We start from the raw sequence: 20,061 nt of genomic DNA on the forward strand, positions 1-20,061 counted from the left end.
TGATCATTGGTAGAAACTTTATTTCTCGTTGATTGAGGAACAATTCAATGGTAGGTGGAAAAAGGGAGGGAGGAGCCTGTAAAAGAGAAGGACTGTGCTGGGCTTGGCGGTGCGTACTGATAACCCAAACACTCTGGAGGCTGAGGCGGGAGGAGAGTCTGGGAGGTAGAGGCCAGCCCAGCCTACATAGTGGGTTCCCAGCCACCCAGGGCTACAGGGTAAGACTGTCTCCAAAAACAAGGGAAGGTGCCAGACTTGGGGGAGGGGATGGGGCTTGTGCAGGGAAAAGGGACAAGGGGTATTTCTCAAGTAGAGCATATTGAATGGAGGAGCAGTTACATGGGGCAGGAAATTGAAAATTAGCCACGGGGTGGGTGGGGAGGGGGGGCGTGCGATAGGCATTGGATCCAGATTGGCAAAATGACAGGGGGAGGTGAGCGTCACTTAGAGCTATAGGACCCTGAGATTCCATCAAGGGATTGAGGCTCAGGCTTCAGGCTTCAGAGAATAACATGGAGGAGGCCAGTAGGGGCTATGCAGACTGCAAGGGGAACCTCCGGGCCCCTCTCCTAGGGCCCCTCCTTTGGGAGGAATCTCACTGACGTGGCAGAACCGTTCACTGTAGTCTGGCTGTAGACTCTCAGTCAGCCCTTTAGACACACCACTCCAGGCCTAAAGACAGATATCTCCAGGTCAGAGGTCGATTAGGGGCAGGAAGCAAAAGACCCAGGCTCGGGGCCAAAGGAGCTCTCACAACTCTGCAACCATTGCGATTACAGAAGGGATACCCAGACTCCAGGGCCCCTAATAACACACTTTTCATCTGCATCACACAATCTCTTTTGCTCCCTCTCTCTGCCTAGCCCACCCTCCATTTGGTCAGCCACATCCTGATGATGCAGGCCCCCTCCTCCCTCCACTCTGCCCCCCTCACAGTCTGTCTTGCTAGCTGGCAGTTGGCAGTTGATAGACTGCAATATGCGTATGGCAGTGTTCTCACCGAAAAGTTCCCGTGGTATTCAGTAACCAGATCCTCTAGATTCTTGATGGTGGGAATTCGAGGCATTGCCCTGAGCAGAGAGAAAGAGAGGAGCATTAAATGAAAGCCCCTTTATTTCCCGTCATCCAACTGGCCAGCGTGGAACCTATAGCTTCCTCTCAACACCCTCATCGGAGCTCTTTATGATCTACCTCTGGAGAGCCTGAAATAACCCCGCCACCCCCACCTCTTTTTAAGGGCTTCCTGAAATCTCACCGTTCCAGCCAACAATACACAAAGATCAGGGTAATAATCAATCCCATGGAGCCAACGGGGATGAGCACAGCTTCCAGCGCAAACACGGAAGGATTCTCTGCAGCAAAAAAGGAAAGGAAAATGAGCCTTGCATTTGTGGCACTCATAAGACATGGATGCCAGGCACCATGCCAAACACACTCCTTATGCTTACTTTCCACACAGCTCCTGAGAGGGAGGAACAATGTTTATCTACATTTTACAGATGAATAAAACCAAATCAAAGAGGTCAGCCCAGATCCAAGGTCATCTTCACTATGCAGACTCTATGGAATGCTGTAGAGACCTCCTACACATTCCATATTACCCTTGAGCACCCTTTGGCTTCTTTGGGGATCCACTCTGTTACTCTGGCTGCAGCCCTTCTCATCCCTACATAGCAAACCCTGCTTCATAGTGATTGACTTTGAACAGTGGGTGGAGGTAGAGGCTTGGGGATAGAGCGATAAAGCACACAATAGCGGCAGTGTATCACAAAGGTTGTGGTATTGAGTTCATGATTTAGGGGTCATGTATTCGGGCCACTTTACCCTTTGCAGTATGGCTTCCCCAGTGAATAGGTTGGCTCCATTTACTCCAGTGTTGAGCACTTCCACAGAGGGGGTTAAAGCGGCTCCGAACCCGGAATGTGTACAGTTTCTGCCCATCCACACTAGGCAAGGAGAATCTAGGGTTCTGATCCACTATTTGTTCCTGGGGAGAAGAAGGGTGTAGGGAAGATAGTTATAGATAAAGGAAGAGAGAATGGAAACATCCTTGCCTATACCTCAATGTCATCTTGTGATTCTTCTGATTTCTGGTTCTTCCCGGGAAAACAAACTAAGAAACTGGTTCTGGTTCTTCCCAGTTCTACTTCACTCCTTTCCTGACTACTCACAACGCACCACTCCCTTCTCTAACGTGACTCAGAAGTAGATCTCCCCTCCAGATGCACTCACTGTCTTCCTTCATGTCTGCATCAGGAAGAGGATGAGTAGGAGAGCCAGAGTGAACGCTTACTGGTGATGATAGAAAAAGAAATGCAAGTATGGACGGAGGAGCTGGGAGGCAGAGAACTCGAGCTTGGTATTAGGTCCTTCTATCTAGCTAGTTGAATCCTTTCTCCTCTCTTTCTCGGCCTTAGTTACCGCATCTACACCCCCAAGGCACTCACCGTCCAGCTTCGGTCTCGGTCGCTCCGGTACTGCACCAAGTGTTGTAAACAGTGTTCTTTGTATCTGCTCTGCCAGCTCAGCTCTAGCTGGGATTCACTCAGGTTGTAAAGTGTTAGATTCTCCGGAGCCCATGGGATCACTGGAGATATGTGTGCGTGTGGTCATTGCCCTGGCCTAGACAAGTCAGGATCTTGGAGGTAATTCCCCTTATCCTTCCTCCCTTCCCCATCCCAAACCTCTATCTTCTCCCTTCTGCCCATGGCCAACAATGAGGAAAGAAAAATCTTGAAAGTCCAATGCCCTTAAGCTCCCTGGCCTTTTGGTCATTTCTTTCCTGATTACCAAGATTCTGAAGGTTTAGCTTCTGTTCAGCCTGCCTCTGGGGTCTCCAAGGGTCCTGGAGCTGGACGATAAATGTCTGGTAGAGCTGGATCTCCTCTTTTTGTATCTGACAGCCGGAAGTAATCTCTCCTGAGAACAGATAGTGGCCACACTCCCGGAATTTATTATCAGATCTTTGGTACCTAGAGAAGGGTTACAAGGAAGAAGAATGATGGGTAAACATGGGTACTATATGTCCATAGACTAGCCTCATCTCGTCTGAACTGACAACTTATCCCATGAGAAACTAGTAGGGTGCCCGAGAAGCTGGCTACCCTCTTTTTTTTTTCTCCCCAGCGTGGTCTCTCTCAGCTAGTCTACTTTCTTTTCTTTCCTGTGCTACCCACTCTCCCTTCTCATACCTATAGTGCAGAGTCAGGTTGGTCGGCTGGGGCTCAGAACTGCTATTCCAAGTACAATTCATATACTCGACATTGAACACAAAGCATTGAACCTCTGGGAGGGGCCGAGTAGGAACACTGGTGTGTCCAAGGAAGAAATCTGAGTTTGGGAACAAAATGAGGTAGTGGAATGGAAGAAAAGAAATCTTGGTCAGAAGCAGCAGTAGTGGGACAGAGCCCTTTCCCGTGTCCTCCCCACTCTACTCTGTGGAGCCATTACCATGGCCACTATCAGGCTCCAGATTTCTTCTATACAGTCCTTTCCCCAACAACCCCCTCTGGTCCTAATTTCCTACCGGCTTTGGTGTCTTCATTCTTACTGAGCATGAGGACCTTGGAGCTGCACCCTACCCCTAGCAGGAGCAGCTGAAGGAGTAAGAAGGATCTAGATGGCAAGAATGGATTCAACATGGCGCTTGCTCTTCTTTCTCTGGGTGTAGTCTGTGTCAGAAGCCTGAACTACTCTCCCACAACCCCTCCCCACGCATACATTTCCTTTTGTCGTAGCTTCCGGTGGAAAGAACCTTAGAAACCACGGCTGTAGAGGGGGGTTGGTAAATGGGTTCAGTGACACAGGCTAAGTCCTCTGGGAGATTGGGTTCTGCTGCAAGGTGATGTTAGGTCAAGATTAGTACTTGATCAACAGCAGTATCACAGAGTCAAGAATCGTCAGGCCACCTTGGTCCAGGAAGGAGCTGCTCAACACCCACCCCCACTACACACCATCATTCCCACTCACCTTCTCTTCTAAGTTATCTTTTAGAGTAGAAGGTCTGAACACCCCCATCCTGGGTTATGATCCTTCCTTGACTAAATCCCCCTTAAACCTCTATCAAAGCTCTGCAGTCTGGGGAAGATGGAAAATGCTGACTTGATTCACGTGAGCACATGTACAGCTGTCTTTCCTCGGACCTATCTGAGCTAGAATCGCCACCTCTAGCTACTGCCTGAACTTGGTCCCTATTGACACTGGTGAGAGCTGGCTTCTAAAATGGAAGAACAGCAGTACTAGCTTCAGGCTCCCCCAGCTCCCTACAACTCTGCTTCTCTTCCTGCCTTCCTCGTCCTGGTTAATAGTATCATCACCTGCCAGACTTGAAACCTCAGGATCCTCTTCATGTCCCCCTTCTCTCTCATGCTGAGAATCCAATCAGCCCTGTTTCTGTGATATTCTCCCAGCAGTTTCCTCTTTTCTGTTACCACAGCCACCGTGCTAAATCAGCCTCTCATTACCTCTAGTCATGATTATTCCTGTAACCCACAAACTGGTCCCCTTTCTAAAGGGCCTCTGCTCTCCAGTCCATTCTTCATTCTGTGGCTGGATTTACCTTCCCTCAAAGCACAGGGTTGATTAGAGAAGCCATTTACTGAAATTGTTTATCCAGCCAACATTTATTGAGTCTTTAATATGTGCTAGGTACAGTGTTTATGTTCTGAGAACATAAGACAAATAAGATGTCATCATTTTAGAAGCTCATAGATAAGTAGAGAACATATAAATAATACAATATACTCTAATGAGTGCTACAGCGTAGATGTGGAGATTCTCCAAAACACAGTTGTCCTGGAACCAGCCAGCTGCTCTTTTCCTAAGCCTGATTTGCCACTCCATTTTCTCTCTGGTAAAATTACCCTCATTTTTTCAGATTCTGCTTTAAAAGCATCTCTTCAGTAAAGTGCCCTTGAACTATCCTCTTTCCATCTTGGTCAATTTAGTTACTTCCTCTTTCTGGGAGAGGTGGCAGTGGTGATGTTGAGACAGGGTCTCATGAACTCCGGCTGACCCCAACCTTGGTATGCTGTGAGGCTGGCCTTAGCTCCTGATCCCTCTGTCTCCACCTCCTAAAGTGCCAAAATTACAAGGAAGTGCGCTGCATGCTTGGCTTGCAAACCTTACCTTAACTATACCTTCTAAAACCCTTTTTGCCAAAGAAAATCACAAATTCTGAGTGCACATATCTTTTTGGAGGCCACCATTTGGCCTACTACAGAAGGGGTTATTCACCTTTAAAGTCTTCAAATGTTATCCATAGCCTTTAGGATTAAGATTCCATTAACCTATGCTAGCCACATTGGATACATGTTTGACTGATTTAGCCACTGCCTAACTTAGAGAAGGGTCCCCTCTTAGAATGGCCAAGATCAAGAATTCTGACACCACCAAACCTGAATTGCCAGGGGAATCAATGTGAAGCAATAAGAACTCTCATTCAGGGCTGGTGGGAATGGAAGACTCTAGGTTAATTCCCCCTTCGTGGTTTTGTTTTATTTTAATTAATTAATTAATTAATTTATTTATTTATTTATTTGGAGCTGAGGATTGAACCCAGGGCCTTGTGCTTGCTAGGCAAGTGCTCTACCACTGAGCTAAATCCCCAACCCCTGTTTTATTTTTTTTAAGATAGGGTTTCTCTGTGTAGCCCTGGCTGTCCTGGAACTCGCTTTGTAGACTAGGGTGGCCTCGAACTCACAGAGATCCGCCTGCCTCTGCCTCCTGAGTGCTGGGATTGATTAAAGGTGTGTGCCGCCATGCCTAGCCACGTTTTTTCTATTTTTTTTCCTTTTTTTAAAAAGCCCTATGTACTTTGGATGTTAATGTTGTACCAATGTAGAATATAAATTCATCAATTGTAACAAAATGTACCACTCTAGGATGAGATGAGGCGAGGCAGAGGGAGTGTACTGGAGCACTTTCAGGTTCACAGCAATATTAAGCAGAAGGAACTAACTCTACCTTGCTGTGAACCTGAAATTGCTCCAATTTTTTTTCAAACAAAGTTTCAAATTTACTGTGTAGCTGAAGATGATACAGATCCTGATCTTTAACCTCCAGTCTCAAGTGCTGGGATTACAGGCATGTACCACTATACTCATCTGCTGTTTGTTTTTGAAGGCCTTCAGAGTTAAATCAAAAGTCACCACATCCAGTATATTTTCCTCTACCCAATCAGATTATATTTTTTAAACTTTTTTTTTTTGAGACAGGGGTTTCTCTTGTGCAGCTTTGGAGCCTTTCCTGGAGCTCTCTCTGTAGCCCAGGCTGGCCTCGAACTCATGAAGATCCGCCTGTCTCTGCCTCTCGAGTGCTAGGATTAAAGGCGTGCGCCACCACCGCCCGGCTGTGTCTTTATATTTTAGAAAATAATCTTTTGTACTCAACTTGTATTTTTAAGGCTAGCCTTTGCACTTCTCCTCCAGTGGCCCTACACCTAAGGGTTCAGACTTGCGGACCATTATCAGTATTTCACTTCTACTTTATTTTTGCCCACTTGTCTTTGTTACTTTCCTTGGAACAGTTTGAGATCAGTTTGCCTCTGTCTGCAGAGGGCTAGGACTACAGTCATTGTACCATGACCAGATAGTTATTTATTTTGTGTACATGTGTGTATATGTGTATGGGCAAGAAAGTTCCTTCCACCATATGGATTCTGGGGATTGAACTCAGGCTATCAGACTTGGTGGCAAGCACCTTTACCTGATGAGCCATTTTGCTGGCCCTGATTTTGGTACTTTTATTATGGCACTTTAGCTGTCTTTTCTCTAAAAAAAAAAAGTATCATAATAGACAGACTATCAGCTGTATAATATTGGGCAAGCAAATTATCACTCTTTGAAAATCAGCTTCCTTGGGCCAGGTGTGATGGCACATACCTTTAATCCCAGCACTAGAGAGGCAAAGGCAGGAAGATCTCTGTGACTATGTGGTCTACAGAGCAAGCTCTAGGACAGCCAGAACTACATAGAGAGACTCTGTCTCAACTAAAGAAAGAAAATCAGCTTCCTCATCCAGAAAATAGACACACTAACAGTGCCTAAATCATGGGGAGGGTGGATTAAAGGAGATAATGTCTAAAGCATGTGATACAGTAGGTGCCTCTCACTACAGCAAAGGTTCTTCTTAAAATGTATTTTTAATTTAAAAAAGATTAATTGCGCCGGGTGTTGGTGGTGCACGCCTTTAATCCCAGCACTTGGGAGACAGAGGCAGGCGGATCTCTATGAGTTCCAGGCCAGCCTGGTCTACAAAGCAAGTTTCAGGACAGCCAGGACTGTTACACAGAGAAACCCTGTCTTGAAAAACCAACAAATAAATAAGTTTAAAAAAATTAAAATAAATAAATAAATAAATAAATAAATAAATAAAGATTAATTGCTGGGTGGTGGTGGCACACACCTTTAATCCCAGCACTCGGGTGGCAGAGGCAGGCAGATCTGTGAGTTCGAGGCCAGCCTGGTCTCCAGAGCGAGTTTCAGGACAGCCAGGGCAATACAAAGAAACTGTGTTTTGCCTTGAAGCTTTAGGAGGCAGGTGGCTCTCTGAGCTTCCTGTGAGTTCTAGGTCAGCTTGGGCCATATAGAGACTTCCAGGGCACCTGTGGCTACAGTGGGATGACTCTGTCTCAAAAAGGAGGGGGGGGGTGTGTCACTACGTAGTCTGGGCTGGAAGTGAGTCTATTGAGTTGTGGGAATTATAGTGTGCAACACACACACTAAGCGTCAATGGTTTCCCCTGTCCCCTTTGGTCTTTTTGAGACAGGGGATCACTATGTTGCTCTGGGTGACCTGCTTACCTCACCATATCGGTCTCTTCATTGGCATTTTTTGTTTATTTGTTTGGTTTATTACTTTGGTTTTTGAGACAGGGTCTCTCTATGTAGCCCTGGTTGTCCTGGAGCTCACTGTGTAGACCAGGCTGGCCTTGAACTCACAGAGATTCTCTTGCTTCTGCCTCCCAAGTGCTGGGAGTAAAGGTGTCTACCACCAACCTGGCTTTTTTTTTTTTTGAGACAGGGTCACAGTGTGTAGACTTGGCTGCCCTGGAAGTCACTATGTATATCAGGCTGGCCTCAAACTCACAAAGATCTGTTTTCTTCTGCTGGGACTACAGGTGTGCACCACCAAGCCTGAGTAAGGAAGGGTTAATAACAGCAACAATAAGATTAGAAAGTTTTGGTGCAGAGGGGCTGTAACTGCCTGGAGAGATTTATCAGGTGCTTTCTTTTTTATAAGACAGGATCACTTGTATTTCAGCCCATAGGTGCTTTATTTCTTTTTTTTTTTTTTTTTTTTTTTTTTGGTTTTTCTAGACAGGGTTTCTGTGTAGCTTTGTGCCTTTCCTGGATCTTGCTCTGTAGACCAGGCTGGCCTCAAACTCACAGAGATCCGCCTGCCTCTGCCTCGCGAGTGCTGGGATTAAAGGCGTGTGCCATCACCGCCCGGCTATAGGTGCTTTCTTAAACAACAGTAGTCTCTAATCTTTACAACTGCCTTTTAAAGAAAATATTAGCATACCCCTTATCCAGATGCAGGAACTAAAAAAACTCAGTACTTAGTAAAAGATGCAGTTATTAACCAAAGTAAACATTCCTGAGCACTTATTTTAGGCCAAGAACTGAGAGAGGCGACGGGAACCCAGTTCCAGCTCGAACTCAGTCGCGCGGCAGTCTCCCTCCATCTCAGGTCTGCTCCTGCAGCACAGGCCATGCGGGTGGATTTTTAGTAGGTGAAATTGACTTTCCCTCCTAGGGCCCAAAGCTCCCGGGCCGTGGGGCTCCGCCCCGCGCTGGCGAGGCCCCACCCCTTCTGCAGTCAGTATTGTCCGACGGTACCCAGCGTCCCTCGGCAGTTTCCGGCAGTAATCGAGAGTTTCTAACGTGCCCCGCCTCCGCCACCCCCCTTCTCTCGGCCTAAGTCCTCTCAACCGCCGCCCGGCTGGCTGTCCCCGCGTTCCCTCCCGTCCTCGGCCCTCCGCCCCTTCCCTCCCCACCTCGCCTGGCCCTGCAGGCGCCTCCGGCGGTACGGGCTGGGCAAGATGGCGGCTTTCGGGATCTTGAGCTACGAGCACCGACCCCTGAAGCGGCTACGGCTGGGGCCTCCCGATGTGTACCCTCAAGATCCCAAACAGAAGGAGGTGCGTTCACAAATCCCGGTTCCCGCGGGGTCCGGGCAGGTGATTAGTATTGGAAGAGACAGTTGAGGGAAGGGGGGGCGGGGCGATTAGGTGAGAGCAAAAGTCCCAAAAGGGTGAAGAGTAGAGTGGACTGGTGCCGGAGAGTAGGGTCTGCCGGCAGTTCCGGTTGATGAGCAGGCAATGGCTCATGAGCCACGCCAGAGGTGCCCCCCTCCACACTCACGCGGGCGCTCACACACAAACCTCAGAAAGTTGTTAGGGCCAGCTTGGTGAGGTGCCTGCAAGGGAAGAGTGATGTTGAGGTCGCTCTGAGGAATGTGGGAATCTCATTGACTGTGGGGGTGAGGGTGGGGTCCAAATGAACATAAGGGCTGGGCTTTAAATAACAACCTCTTTTACTCGGAATCCTCCTCCCTTTCTCCCTTGTTACCTTGCTTTTTAACCTTTCTAACAACCTCTTCCACAAGGCGGATGGGGGTGAACTAAAATGCTGTTTTTCTGCCTCAGGATGAACTGACGGCTTTGAATGTAAAACAAGGTTTCAATAACCAGCCTGCTGTCTCTGGGGATGAACATGGCAGTGCCAAGAACGTCAACTTCAATCCTGCCAAGGTGAGACAACCCTGCCAGGCTGAAGGAAAAGACTGGAAGAATCTGAGAAGGAGCAGAGGCTCTGGGTTGGGAAAACTTAAAAGGGATAACCTAAATGGCAGAGTTCATAACCCAGTGCTACCACGTTGGCGGTTTCACATGAAAAGCAGGACCACCTGTCTACCACTTCTTACTACCCTGAGGTATACTTTTCTTCCTTTAGATCAGCTCCAACTTCAGCAGCATTATTGCCGAGAAGTTACGCTGTAATACTCTCTCTGACACTGGTCGCAGAAAGTCCCTAATGAACCAGAAGGACAACTTCTGGCTGGTGACTGCACGTTCTCAGAGTGCTATTAATACCTGGTTCACTGACCTGGCTGGCACCAAACCACTCACACACCTAGCCAAAAAGGTGAGGTACTGTTTCCTGTTCTTAAGGTCGAGGTGGGGAATGTGTCAGGTAGCTACCTATATCCTGAGATTAAGCTACATGGTATCAGCTCCCAGGGTAATGGAGACCTTGCTGTTTGTGATGATGTCTATCCAGGTCCCCATTTTCAGTAAGAAGGAAGAAGTGTTTGGGTACTTAGCCAAATACACAGTGCCTGTGATGCGGGCTGCTTGGCTCATTAAGATGACCTGTGCCTACTATGCGGCAATGTCTGAGACTAAGGTTAAGAAGAAAAATACTGCTGACCCCTTCACCGGTAAGTAACTGCACACCTGGTGTACCACACCTTGATAGAGCCTTAGGGAAATTCTTCTTCCTAATCTGTATTCCTTGCTTCTGCCTGAATTTTGCACTCACTCCGTTGGTAAGAATGGAGTCATTTGCTTATCTGCTGTGTTCAGGTACTGAGCTGTAAAGATGACCAACATATAATCTCTGCTCTTTGGAACTTAGTGGAGATGCGAAGGCGTATGTAGTGTAATTAAATATAGAAAGTGGTAAATGCCAAGAGAGTAGACAGAAGATTCTTTGGGACTTCAGTGGACATAATGATTACTTGCTTTAAGGAGGTGGCGCTCAGAACTGTGGTGATTGTGGGTGGAGGTAGGAGATACAAAGTATTCGAAGCCTAAGAATAGTATTAAATAGCTCCCTTTCCATATTTTCTTTAGAATGGACTCAGATCATCACAAAGTACTTATGGGAACAGCTACAGAAGATGGCTGAATACTATCGGCCAGGGCCTGCAGGAAGTGGAGGCTGTGGTTCTGCCATAGGACCCTTGCCCCATGATGTAGAGGTGGCAATCAGGCAGTGGGACTACAATGAGAAGCTCGCCATGTTCATGTTTCAGGTAGGAGCAAGGGCATGTTGCACGTGGCATTGAATTACACCTTCTCCTGTGCTGTCGGTATAGAATGGAATGTGCCTGTTGCCTTGCCCCTGCTGCGGCTCTCTTCATCCATCCATTTACTTTATCTGCCTTACCTCTAATAGTTCCCTGCTATCCATAGGATGGAATGCTGGACAGACACGAGTTCCTGACTTGGGTGCTTGAGTGTTTCGAGAAAATACGCCCTGGAGAGGATGAATTGCTTAAATTGCTGCTTCCTCTACTGCTTCGAGTAAGACCTAGACCTAGGGAGGGAGTGTTTGAGGGGAATTGAGGAAGAATTAGACATCCGGGCAGTGTCTCTTGGAGAAAACTAGGGGCTCTGTCGGTCATGTCTTCGCAGTACTCAGGGGAATTTGTTCAGTCTGCCTATCTGTCCCGCCGCCTTGCCTACTTCTGCACCCGAAGACTGGCTCTGCAGCTGGATGGCGTGAGCAGCCACTCATCTCATGTTATGTCTGCTCAGTCAGCAAGCTCTCTGCCCACTACCCCTGCACCTCAACCCCCAACTAGCAGTGCACCCTCGACTCCCTTTAGTGACCTGCTTATGTGCCCTCAGCACCGGCCCCTGGTTTTTGGCCTCAGCTGTATTCTTCAGGTAGGTACTAGAGGGCCCAAGAAAGTGTAAAGAACTGACTGCTCATCCTGGAGAATGGGGGTGAGTCCAACTCAGAGGTGGGAGCAGGCACTGAGTACCTGTTCAGGAGTTAGTGTTTCTCTGGAATAGGATGTCCCCTTGCAGAGGGTTTGGATATTCTCTCCCAGACTAAGTAGGCCCAAGGCTTCTTAGGAAAGTACCTGAGAATCTGGGTCATCGTCCCAGAACTCGGAAAGAAGAGGCCGGAGGATTGTAAGTTTAAAGTTAGCTTAAGCTGTATAGGCAAATGAGACCTTGTCAGAAAATACTATAAAAATAATAGGAAGGTAAGGAGGAGGGAGATCAGGAATGATACTTGCCCCAAAGACTCCATCATAGTAAACCTAATTCACATGGAAGGGAGGTGGCTCTGCCGTGGGGATTCTAGAGAGGTAGCCATGACAATTGGGTTTGATTTATCTATTTGCCTGGCAGACCATCCTTCTGTGTTGTCCTAGTGCCCTAGTTTGGCACTACTCATTGACTGATAGCCGAATTAAGACTGGCTCACCACTTGACCACCTGCCTATTGCTCCTTCCAACTTGCCCATGCCAGAGGGTAACAGTGCCTTCACTCAGCAGGTAAGTTTAAAAACTACCTTGGTACTTCAAAGTTGAGATGTGATGCCAAATTATTTTTCCAGAAACAGTGATTTGAAGTCTGCTACTGTTTTATGTTTTTGTTTTGTTTTTGAGACAGAATCTTGCTAAGTAGCCTTCGCTGACCTGAAAGTTGACCAGGCAGGCCTCAAACTTAGTGGTGATCCTTCTGCCTCTGCCTCCCAAGTGCTAGATTACAGGCAGGCATATACTACCATGCCCAGCTTTTGGCTATTCTTCTTTTAGCATTTTATGTATCCGGGTGTTTCCTTAAAGGTTTTTTTTAAAAAAAAAAAAAATTTGCAGGTCCGTGCAAAATTGCGAGAGATTGAACAGCAGATCAAGGAGCGGGGCCAAGCAGTTGAGGTGCGCTGGTCTTTTGACAAGTGCCAGGAAGCTACTGCAGGTGCGTGTCAGAGGGCAGAAGCTAAGAAAGGAAGGGTGATGGGTTCATAGGTATGTGAGGATCTGAATGCATTCAAGCTCTAGTTAAGTCCCCTTTACTGTTTATCCTCAGGTTTTACCATTGGACGGGTGCTCCATACTTTAGAAGTGCTGGACAGCCATAGTTTTGAGCGCTCTGACTTTAGTAATTCTCTTGACTCCCTTTGTAATCGAATCTTTGGATTGGGGCCTAGTAAGGATGGTCATGAGGTGAGTAAGAAGAGAAACAGAAAGAGCAAAACCATTGCAGGAGAAACAGTCTAAGGGTAAGGTTAATAACTCACTGAAAGCAGGAGATTCCTGAAGTGCTGATCTTCCTGGATCCTGGGCCCAGGATATTTTTAGGTGGGGTCTATTCTTGAAGAAAGAGGAACTCAGTTCTTTTGTCCCCAATCTTCCCTTACTTATCCTCATTAAATCCTTTGGTTACAGATTTCTTCAGATGATGATGCTGTGGTATCATTATTATGTGAATGGGCTGTTAGCTGCAAGCGATCTGGTCGGCATCGTGCTATGGTAGTAGCCAAGCTCCTGGAGAAGAGACAAGCCGAAATTGAGGCTGAGGTTAGAGGCTAAGAAAAGGGAGTGAGTTGCCCAATGGAAAGAATCTCACTGGGTTTGGACATATTGGAGTGAGTGAATGAGGTAGTAGTGGAATTGGGACTGGACCTGAGGGATTGGAAAGAAACCACAGAGAGCTCTTGTCTTGACACATACCTGTAACTCCAGCACTTGAAGGGCATATACGGGAGGATCATGGTTACAAAGCCAACCAGGACTAGCCAGAGAGACTGTCTAGAAAGTTAAAAAAAAAGCTGAGCATGGTAGTGCATACCTTTAATCCCAGCACCCAGGATCCTGAGGAATGCAGATTTCTGAGTTTGAGGCCAACCTGGTCTACCTTTTGCATTGTAGAACAGCTATGACCACGTAGAGAGGTTCTGTCTCAAAAAAAGTTTTTAAAAAATGCTGGGCATGGTGATACATGACTTTTATCCAGCACTCAATTGGGAGGCAAAGGCAGAATGATCTTTGTATGAGTTTGAGACTAGCCTGGTCCACATAGTGACTTCCAGACCATCCAGAGCTGCATAGTGAGACCTTGCCTCACAAAACCAAATAAGCAAATAAGTAGAGAAGAGTGGTAGAGAACTTACCGGGAATGGTAAGGACAAAAGGCACAAATAGAAAGGAGCTGATGGATTAATAGGTTAGAGAAGAGATCAGGGCTGTAGTCGGGAGGTGGCAAAGGAAGTGAAAAGTGTGGGATGGAGGCAAGACAGGTGACACTTCCAAGGTTACATATTGAAGAGGGAAGAAGCAGGGAAAGTCACTCCTCAGCTTGTTCTGTCTTCTTGCAGCGTTGTGGAGAATCCGAAGCAGCTGATGAGAAGGGGTCCGTCGCCTCTGGTTCCCTTTCTGCTCCTAGTGCACCTATTTTCCAGGATGTCCTCCTGCAGTTTCTGGATACACAGGCTCCCGTGCTGAGTATGGACTCCTATAATCTCCTAGTTATAAGTTACTTTGCCTAGATTCAGTCATCAGAAAACATAAAAGACCTTCTGTTCATCGGGTGGCAGTGGTGGTGCACGCCTTTAATCCCAGCAGTCAGGAGGCAGAGGCAGGCAGATCTTTGTGTTCGTGACCAGCCTGGAAGACAAAGCGAGTTCCAGGACAGTCAGGGCTGTTACACAGAGAAACCCTGTCTCGAAAAACAAACCAAAACAAAAGCCAGGCAGTGGTGGCACACGCCTTTAATCCCAGCACTCAGGAGGCAGAGGCAGATGGATCTCTGTGAGTTCGAGGCCAGTCTGGTCTATAGAACTAGTTCCAGGACAGCCAAGGCTACACAAAGCAGAAACCCTGTCTCGAAAAAACAAACAAACAAACAAGAAAGGACCTTCTGGTCTATATTTCTGTCTTGGGCTCTGTGCCGAATTAATTTTAGGTGTAATTCTACTCCTTGATGGTCTCACAATTTTAATTGAATGGAGAAATGCAGAGAATAAACACAAGAACTTTTGAGCAAAGCATTTTTACTATATATACAGGAACAAGGATATTGTTTGTTTTGAGGTGGTGATGGATAGCATTAAGTGGTGTAGCCAATCATCCTTTTAAAAATATTTGTGTATGGGTATTTTTCCTACATGTATGTCTGTGCACCACGTGTATGTCTGGTGCCCACAGAGGCCAGTGGAGGGCTTCAGATGCCCTGGAACTGGAGTTTATAGACAATTGTGAGCTTCCATGTAGGTGCTGGGAATCAAATCCCAGACCCTCTGGAAGAACAGCCAATGAATGCTCTTAACTGCTGAGGCATTTTTCCGGCCCCACCAGCCATACTTTGTATCTCTAGGCAGTGTCTGGGTTTTTCTTTTGCTGTGTTTTCTGTTACTGCCTCAGGGATGTCTCCATGTCTGCAGTATTCTAAGAGCACCATTACTGAGATGTGTCCCTATCTCTTTTTGTCCTGTCTGTGTTCTGCTTAACTTCTCTTTCCTCATTCCCTTTTTCTAGCTGATCCCCGAAGTGAGAGTGAGCGAGTGGAATTCTTTAACTTAGTACTGCTGTTCTGTGAACTGATCCGACATGATGTTTTCTCCCATAATATGTACACTTGCACTCTCATCTCTCGGGGGGATCTTGCATTTGGAGCCCCTGGTCCTCGGCCTCCCTCCCCCTTTGATGATCCTGCAGATGACCCAGAGCGCAAGGAGGCTGAAGGCAGCAGCAGTAGCAAGCTAGAGGTGTGTGTCCTTTTCGCTGCACTTAATTACTTTTGACACTCCCATTTTCACTTCTGGGAGTGAGGTGAGCTTCTGGAAGCCTCTGAGCATCTCTTTTTACCCAAAATGGTATTTTCTCAGCGTTTCGTGGTTTATAGAATAGTCTCATGTCAGTTTTCACTTGGTCTGCACAAAAGGTCTGTGAGGTACTCCTGCCTTCCATTTAAAGCTGATGGAAACTGAGGCTTTACTTACTGGTTAAGTAACTGCACAAGGTTTGAATCCAGAACTTGGGCTTTCCTCATGCCTCCTTGATCCATTTCTCAGTGAACTTTCCTGGACATCGGGGAAGCAACCCCTGGGACTAAGGCAACTCTTGCTTTGTTGTGTGCCTGCAGGATCCAGGGCTCTCTGAATCTATGGACATCGACCCTAGTTCCAGTGTGCTCTTTGAAGACATGGAGAAACCCGATTTCTCAGTAAGATCGTGAGCATGGACGAATGCAGCACCTTGGTTCTCCCTTAAGCCTCCTTTTGAAACTTCTTTATGCCTCTTGCTTCTCCTGAATGTTCTGCCCTCTCACCCTCTTAGCTGTTCTCCCCTACTATGCCTTGTGAGGGGAAGGGAAGCCCATCCCCTGAGAAACCAGATGTCGAAAAGGAAGTGAAACCCCCACCCAAAGAGAAGATCGAGGGGACACTTGGGATTCTTTATGACCAGCCACGACATGTGCAGTATGCCACACACTTTCCAATCCCACAGGTACTGTTCTCCAACAATTGTGATGGCCTGTTTTGAGCCCAGATTTTCATCCAAGGAATTTGCCGAGGGGCTAGACCTGTTCCCATGGGTGTGGGTGTGTTTGAGAAGGGACTTGAACATGGGAGTGTTGAGAGACACAAAGCATGCTCTTAAGAGGAGGGCAGGAGGCCTGTGATGGAGTCTGATGGTGCTGCTGGGATGCAGGAGGAGTCATGCAGCCATGAGTGCAACCAGCGGTTGGTCGTACTGTTTGGGGTGGGGAAGCAGCGAGATGATGCCCGCCATGCCATCAAGAAGATTACCAAGGATATCCTGAAGGTTCTGAACCGCAAGGGGACAGCAGAAACTGGTGGGTTTGAGGCTCCTTAAACAGAAGTCTCCCCAAAGAATGCCCTAGTTAGTCTTCCCATGCCCAGTGTAGGGCGCTCCCCAGTCATGTCCCAATGTCCTGTCTCTTGGAGTCTCCTGAGAGCTCTAGTCCTTTTGAAACTTCCCCCTCATTCCCCCCCTCTACAGACCAGCTTGCTCCTATTGTGCCTCTGAATCCTGGAGACCTGACATTCTTAGGTACCTCACAGTAAGCCCCTTACTGCCCTTCCCCCTCCCCCTCCTTAACCTAGCACCTCCCTGTACACAATTCCTCCGAGGTCCACATAGTCTGTGGTCCTTTAAACCTGAGCTTCCTTGTCCCATTTATCCCTACCCAGCCCTTCCTTGACCACCCTTCCTTCTTCTCTCTTCCTCCCCTCCCCTTTTCCCCTCCTCCCTCCCTCCCATGGTCCCTTCTCCACACCCCTACCCGATCCCCAGTCAACTAGTTTTCTTTATTGTCCTGACTCATTGCTTTCAACTGTCCCATCAGGTGGGGAAGATGGGCAGAAGCGGCGCCGCAACCGGCCGGAAGCCTTCCCCACGGCTGAAGATATTTTTGCTAAGTTCCAGCACCTTTCTCATTATGACCAACACCAGGTCACGGCTCAGGTGTGGGCCTAAGTCAGCCCCCTTCCCACATTCTGGCTCCTGTCCTGTTTTCGTTTTGTCTTCCCCCACTAAGCAGGCTAAGCCTGCTGGTCTCATCCCCTCTTCCGCCATCATCCTTTCCTGCTTCCCTAGATCTTCCCTTCCATTCCCGTCTCACTCGCACTGCCCTTATCAGGTCTCCCGGAATGTTCTGGAGCAGATCACGAGCTTTGCCCTTGGCATGTCATACCACTTGCCTCTGGTGCAGCATGTGCAGTTCATCTTCGACCTCATGGAATATTCACTGAGCATCAGTGGCCTCATCGACTTTGCCATTCAGGTGGGGAAGTTGGGGCAGATAAGGGCGGAAGAAGGAATTCATGCTATATAGGGTCACGAAGACAAGAGTAGAGGCTTCAGCCAGTTTCCCAGGCTATTTGGATGGCCGAAAGACTAGCACAGTGGGAGTGGAACATGAGCTAAGACCGCCGGAATAGAGACTTAAGTGCTCCCTGGGGAGGCCCAAGAGACAGATTAGAGCTTTGGGTACAGACCATCCTCCCCCTGTGGAGTTTATAGCATGCTGTCCTGGTGACTGCTTAGAGATACTGCTGGTAGATTGCAGGACACTGGTACGTGGTAACCTGACCCTTTGCTGCCGAAGTGGCTGCAGCAGGAAGGGGCTCAGGCTTGGCCATGTCAAGTGCCTCACAGAAAGTGGGGTTATGTACAGTGAAAGGGGCCTCATGTTTCACCTCCATTTCTCTGATAGCTGCTGAATGAGCTGAGTGTGGTTGAGGCCGAGCTCCTTCTCAAATCATCCGATCTGGTGGGCAGCTACACAACCAGCTTATGCTTATGTATCGTGGCTGTCCTTCGACACTATCACGCCTGTCTCATCCTCAACCAGGACCAGATGGCACAAGTGTTTGAGGGGTAAGCAGGGCTTCAAAGTAACTGAAATGTGCAGGGTCTAGTGAATGCCAGTTAGAAATGGCCTAGGAAGGACATGTGGGTCCACAGAGTGGGCAGAGTCTGCTACGAAGGGAGGGGTAGGAATAGCTTCACCGAGACACTTGAATTTGCTTCCAAGGCCTTTGTGCCCTGGGCCCTGTAGACTCCTATTGATTCTCCCTACCCTGCTTCTGCGACAGGCTCTGTGGCGTAGTGAAGCACGGAATGAACCGTTCAGATGGCTCCTCTGCAGAGCGCTGTATCCTTGCTTATCTCTATGATCTGTATACTTCCTGTAGCCATTTAAAGAGCAAATTTGGGGAGCTCTTCAGGTAAGAGAGGTGAAGGGGTAAGAGAATGGGGCTAGTTCTAGGTCCTTCCCATTACCGCACACCTCAGCACCCAGCTGTCTGTGTGGGATCAATCACTTACGGACTATGTCCTTTACCTGTTACTACATTGCTGAAAGTGAACCTTCTTCCTCCTTGCCTTCACAGGCCACTCTTTCTTAATCACATGTGGTTCCCTTCCTGCCATGTCTGCTGTGGCCCAGCTCCCTTTTTCTTCTCCCAAGGTCCTCCATCCTTCACTCCTTTTTCTTTTCTCCCCTTTCCTGCCCATCCCTGTACCCTACCAGACCTCCTTCAGTATTGCTGTTTTTTCTCTACCCCTGCAGTGACTTTTGCTCAAAAGTGAAAAACACCATCTACTGCAACGTGGAGCCATCAGAATCCAATATGCGCTGGGCACCGGAGTTCATGATTGACACTCTGGAGAACCCTGCTGCTCACACTTTCACCTACACGGGGCTAGGCAAGAGTCTTAGTGAGAACCCTGCTAACCGCTACAGCTTTGTCTGCAATGCTCTTATGCACGTCTGTGTGGGGCATCATGATCCTGACAGGTATGGGGCATGCTGAGTTGAAGAATGGGCATCATGCCTCCACCTGACGTTGGGAGGGATGGCTTACCTGAGAGATGCTATACCTTTCATTGTTACTGGGGCAGAGACAGAAAGCTGTGAGTCTGAGGGTTTTTGTACTTCTCCCCAGGGTAAATGACATCGCAATCCTGTGTGCGGAGCTGACCGGCTATTGCAAGTCACTGAGTGCAGAGTGGTTAGGAGTACTTAAGGCCTTGTGCTGCTCCTCTAACAATGGCACTTGTGGTTTCAACGATCTCCTGTGCAATGTAGACGTAAGCTTTTGGGTGGGGTCTTGCTGGAGAATGAGACAGTTACCTATTTGATGGACATCTGGCCACATTCAGGACCATAGAGGGTCAGAGTTGAGTAGACTGGAGGCATGGCGCACTGGCTAGGTCTCCTCCCTCCACACTGAGTCACAGTGTGTGTCCGTCTGCTTTTTTCAGGTCAGTGACTTGTCTTTTCATGATTCCCTGGCTACTTTTGTTGCCATCCTCATTGCCCGACAGTGTTTGCTCCTGGAAGACCTGATTCGCTGTGCCGCCATCCCTTCCCTCCTCAATGCTGGTAAAGTCCCAGTCCATAACCCCTAGAATGTCAGCTCTCCTCCATGTGCTAATGCGGACTCCAGAGCCATCCTCTTACTGTGGAACACCCTGCTGCAGTTCCCAGGCCAGTGCTTTGTTGCAGTCCAGGCTGAAAGGCTCCAAGGGCCTATTTTGAAATCGCAGCCCTGAAAACAGCTCCGCACTGTGTGTGTATATCTGGGGATGGAACCCAATACCTCCGTCGTGCTTGAGCCCAGCCTATCGACCTTTTTGGGTTGTACCCTTCAGCTGTGTACCATTTCTGTGTTCCACTTCTCCCTCAGGATTTCCTTGTCTCTTCCCTTTTCACCTCATTTGTATTCCCCCTTACTCCCCCTCCCAGCACACCTACACACATGCAGAGAGTTTGGCTTCCTTCTTTTC

At 48.0% G+C, this 20,061-nt stretch overlaps 2 protein-coding genes across 9 annotated transcripts in view; one reads left to right on the top strand and one right to left on the bottom strand.

The window, feature by feature from the left end:
- Il2rg (interleukin 2 receptor subunit gamma) lies at window positions 1-9,461 on the bottom strand. 3 transcript variants are annotated; one of them, XM_052733772.1, is made up of 8 exons: window positions 9,385-9,461; window positions 3,192-3,330; window positions 2,791-2,972; window positions 2,448-2,587; window positions 1,825-1,987; window positions 1,256-1,352; window positions 1,001-1,070; window positions 1-672 (listed from the first exon to the last, which is right to left on the bottom strand). In XM_052733772.1, the coding sequence occupies exons 2-8, from the start codon at window positions 3,251-3,253 to the stop codon at window positions 487-489; spliced, it is 900 nt and encodes a 299-aa protein (XP_052589732.1). In that variant the 5' UTR covers window positions 3,254-3,330; window positions 9,385-9,461; the 3' UTR covers window positions 1-486. The 3 variants fall into 3 exon arrangements, with proteins under 3 accessions (XP_052589732.1, XP_052589722.1, XP_052589735.1); XM_052733762.1 differs by lacking the exon at window positions 9,385-9,461 and adding an exon at window positions 3,527-3,798; XM_052733775.1 differs by lacking the exons at window positions 1-672; window positions 9,385-9,461 and adding an exon at window positions 3,527-3,812 and having other exon boundaries at window positions 1,020-1,070; window positions 1,929-1,987.
- Med12 (mediator complex subunit 12) overlaps window positions 8,824-20,061 on the top strand; it is a 24,862-nt gene continuing 13,624 nt past the window's right edge. For all 6 annotated transcript variants that reach the window (XM_052733663.1, XM_052733705.1, XM_052733672.1 and 3 more), the window contains exons 1-24: window positions 8,824-9,141; window positions 9,649-9,753; window positions 9,956-10,147; window positions 10,283-10,442; window positions 10,858-11,039; window positions 11,200-11,310; window positions 11,422-11,676; window positions 12,151-12,297; window positions 12,622-12,721; window positions 12,833-12,969; window positions 13,192-13,323; window positions 14,121-14,247; window positions 15,280-15,509; window positions 15,887-15,967; window positions 16,081-16,251; window positions 16,456-16,600; window positions 16,768-16,818; window positions 17,114-17,232; window positions 17,408-17,551; window positions 17,984-18,147; window positions 18,366-18,497; window positions 18,842-19,069; window positions 19,218-19,362; window positions 19,537-19,657. In XM_052733663.1, coding sequence (XP_052589623.1) covers window positions 9,043-9,141; window positions 9,649-9,753; window positions 9,956-10,147; window positions 10,283-10,442; window positions 10,858-11,039; window positions 11,200-11,310; window positions 11,422-11,676; window positions 12,151-12,297; window positions 12,622-12,721; window positions 12,833-12,969; window positions 13,192-13,323; window positions 14,121-14,247; window positions 15,280-15,509; window positions 15,887-15,967; window positions 16,081-16,251; window positions 16,456-16,600; window positions 16,768-16,818; window positions 17,114-17,232; window positions 17,408-17,551; window positions 17,984-18,147; window positions 18,366-18,497; window positions 18,842-19,069; window positions 19,218-19,362; window positions 19,537-19,657 — 3,478 coding nt within the window. In that variant the 5' untranslated portion in view covers window positions 8,824-9,042. The remainder of the gene's footprint in view (window positions 9,142-9,648; window positions 9,754-9,955; window positions 10,148-10,282; window positions 10,443-10,857; window positions 11,040-11,199; window positions 11,311-11,421; window positions 11,677-12,150; window positions 12,298-12,621; window positions 12,722-12,832; window positions 12,970-13,191; window positions 13,324-14,120; window positions 14,248-15,279; window positions 15,510-15,886; window positions 15,968-16,080; window positions 16,252-16,455; window positions 16,601-16,767; window positions 16,819-17,113; window positions 17,233-17,407; window positions 17,552-17,983; window positions 18,148-18,365; window positions 18,498-18,841; window positions 19,070-19,217; window positions 19,363-19,536; window positions 19,658-20,061) is intronic.

The sequence above is a fragment of the Peromyscus californicus genome, unplaced genomic scaffold (assembly GCF_007827085.1).
Source record: "Peromyscus californicus insignis strain IS unplaced genomic scaffold, ASM782708v3 Scaffold_10__1_contigs__length_136768540, whole genome shotgun sequence".
In the NCBI taxonomy this organism is placed as follows: domain Eukaryota; kingdom Metazoa; phylum Chordata; class Mammalia; order Rodentia; family Cricetidae; genus Peromyscus; species Peromyscus californicus.

What these genes read in the sequence shown, in the direction of transcription:
- Il2rg (XM_052733762.1), bottom strand. Translation starts at nt 3,641, where the DNA reads ATGTTGAATCCATTCTTGCCATCTAGATCCTTCTTACTCCTTCAGCTG. An exon ending in GCTAAACCTTCAGAATCTTG is followed by an intron (nt 2,588 to 2,790) that starts GTAATCAGGAAA and finishes ACATATCTCCAG; the next exon opens with TGATCCCATGGGCTCCGGAG. An exon ending in AATACCACGGGAACTTTTCG is followed by an intron (nt 673 to 1,000) that starts GTGAGAACACTG and finishes ATCTGTCTTTAG; the next exon opens with GCCTGGAGTGGTGTGTCTAA.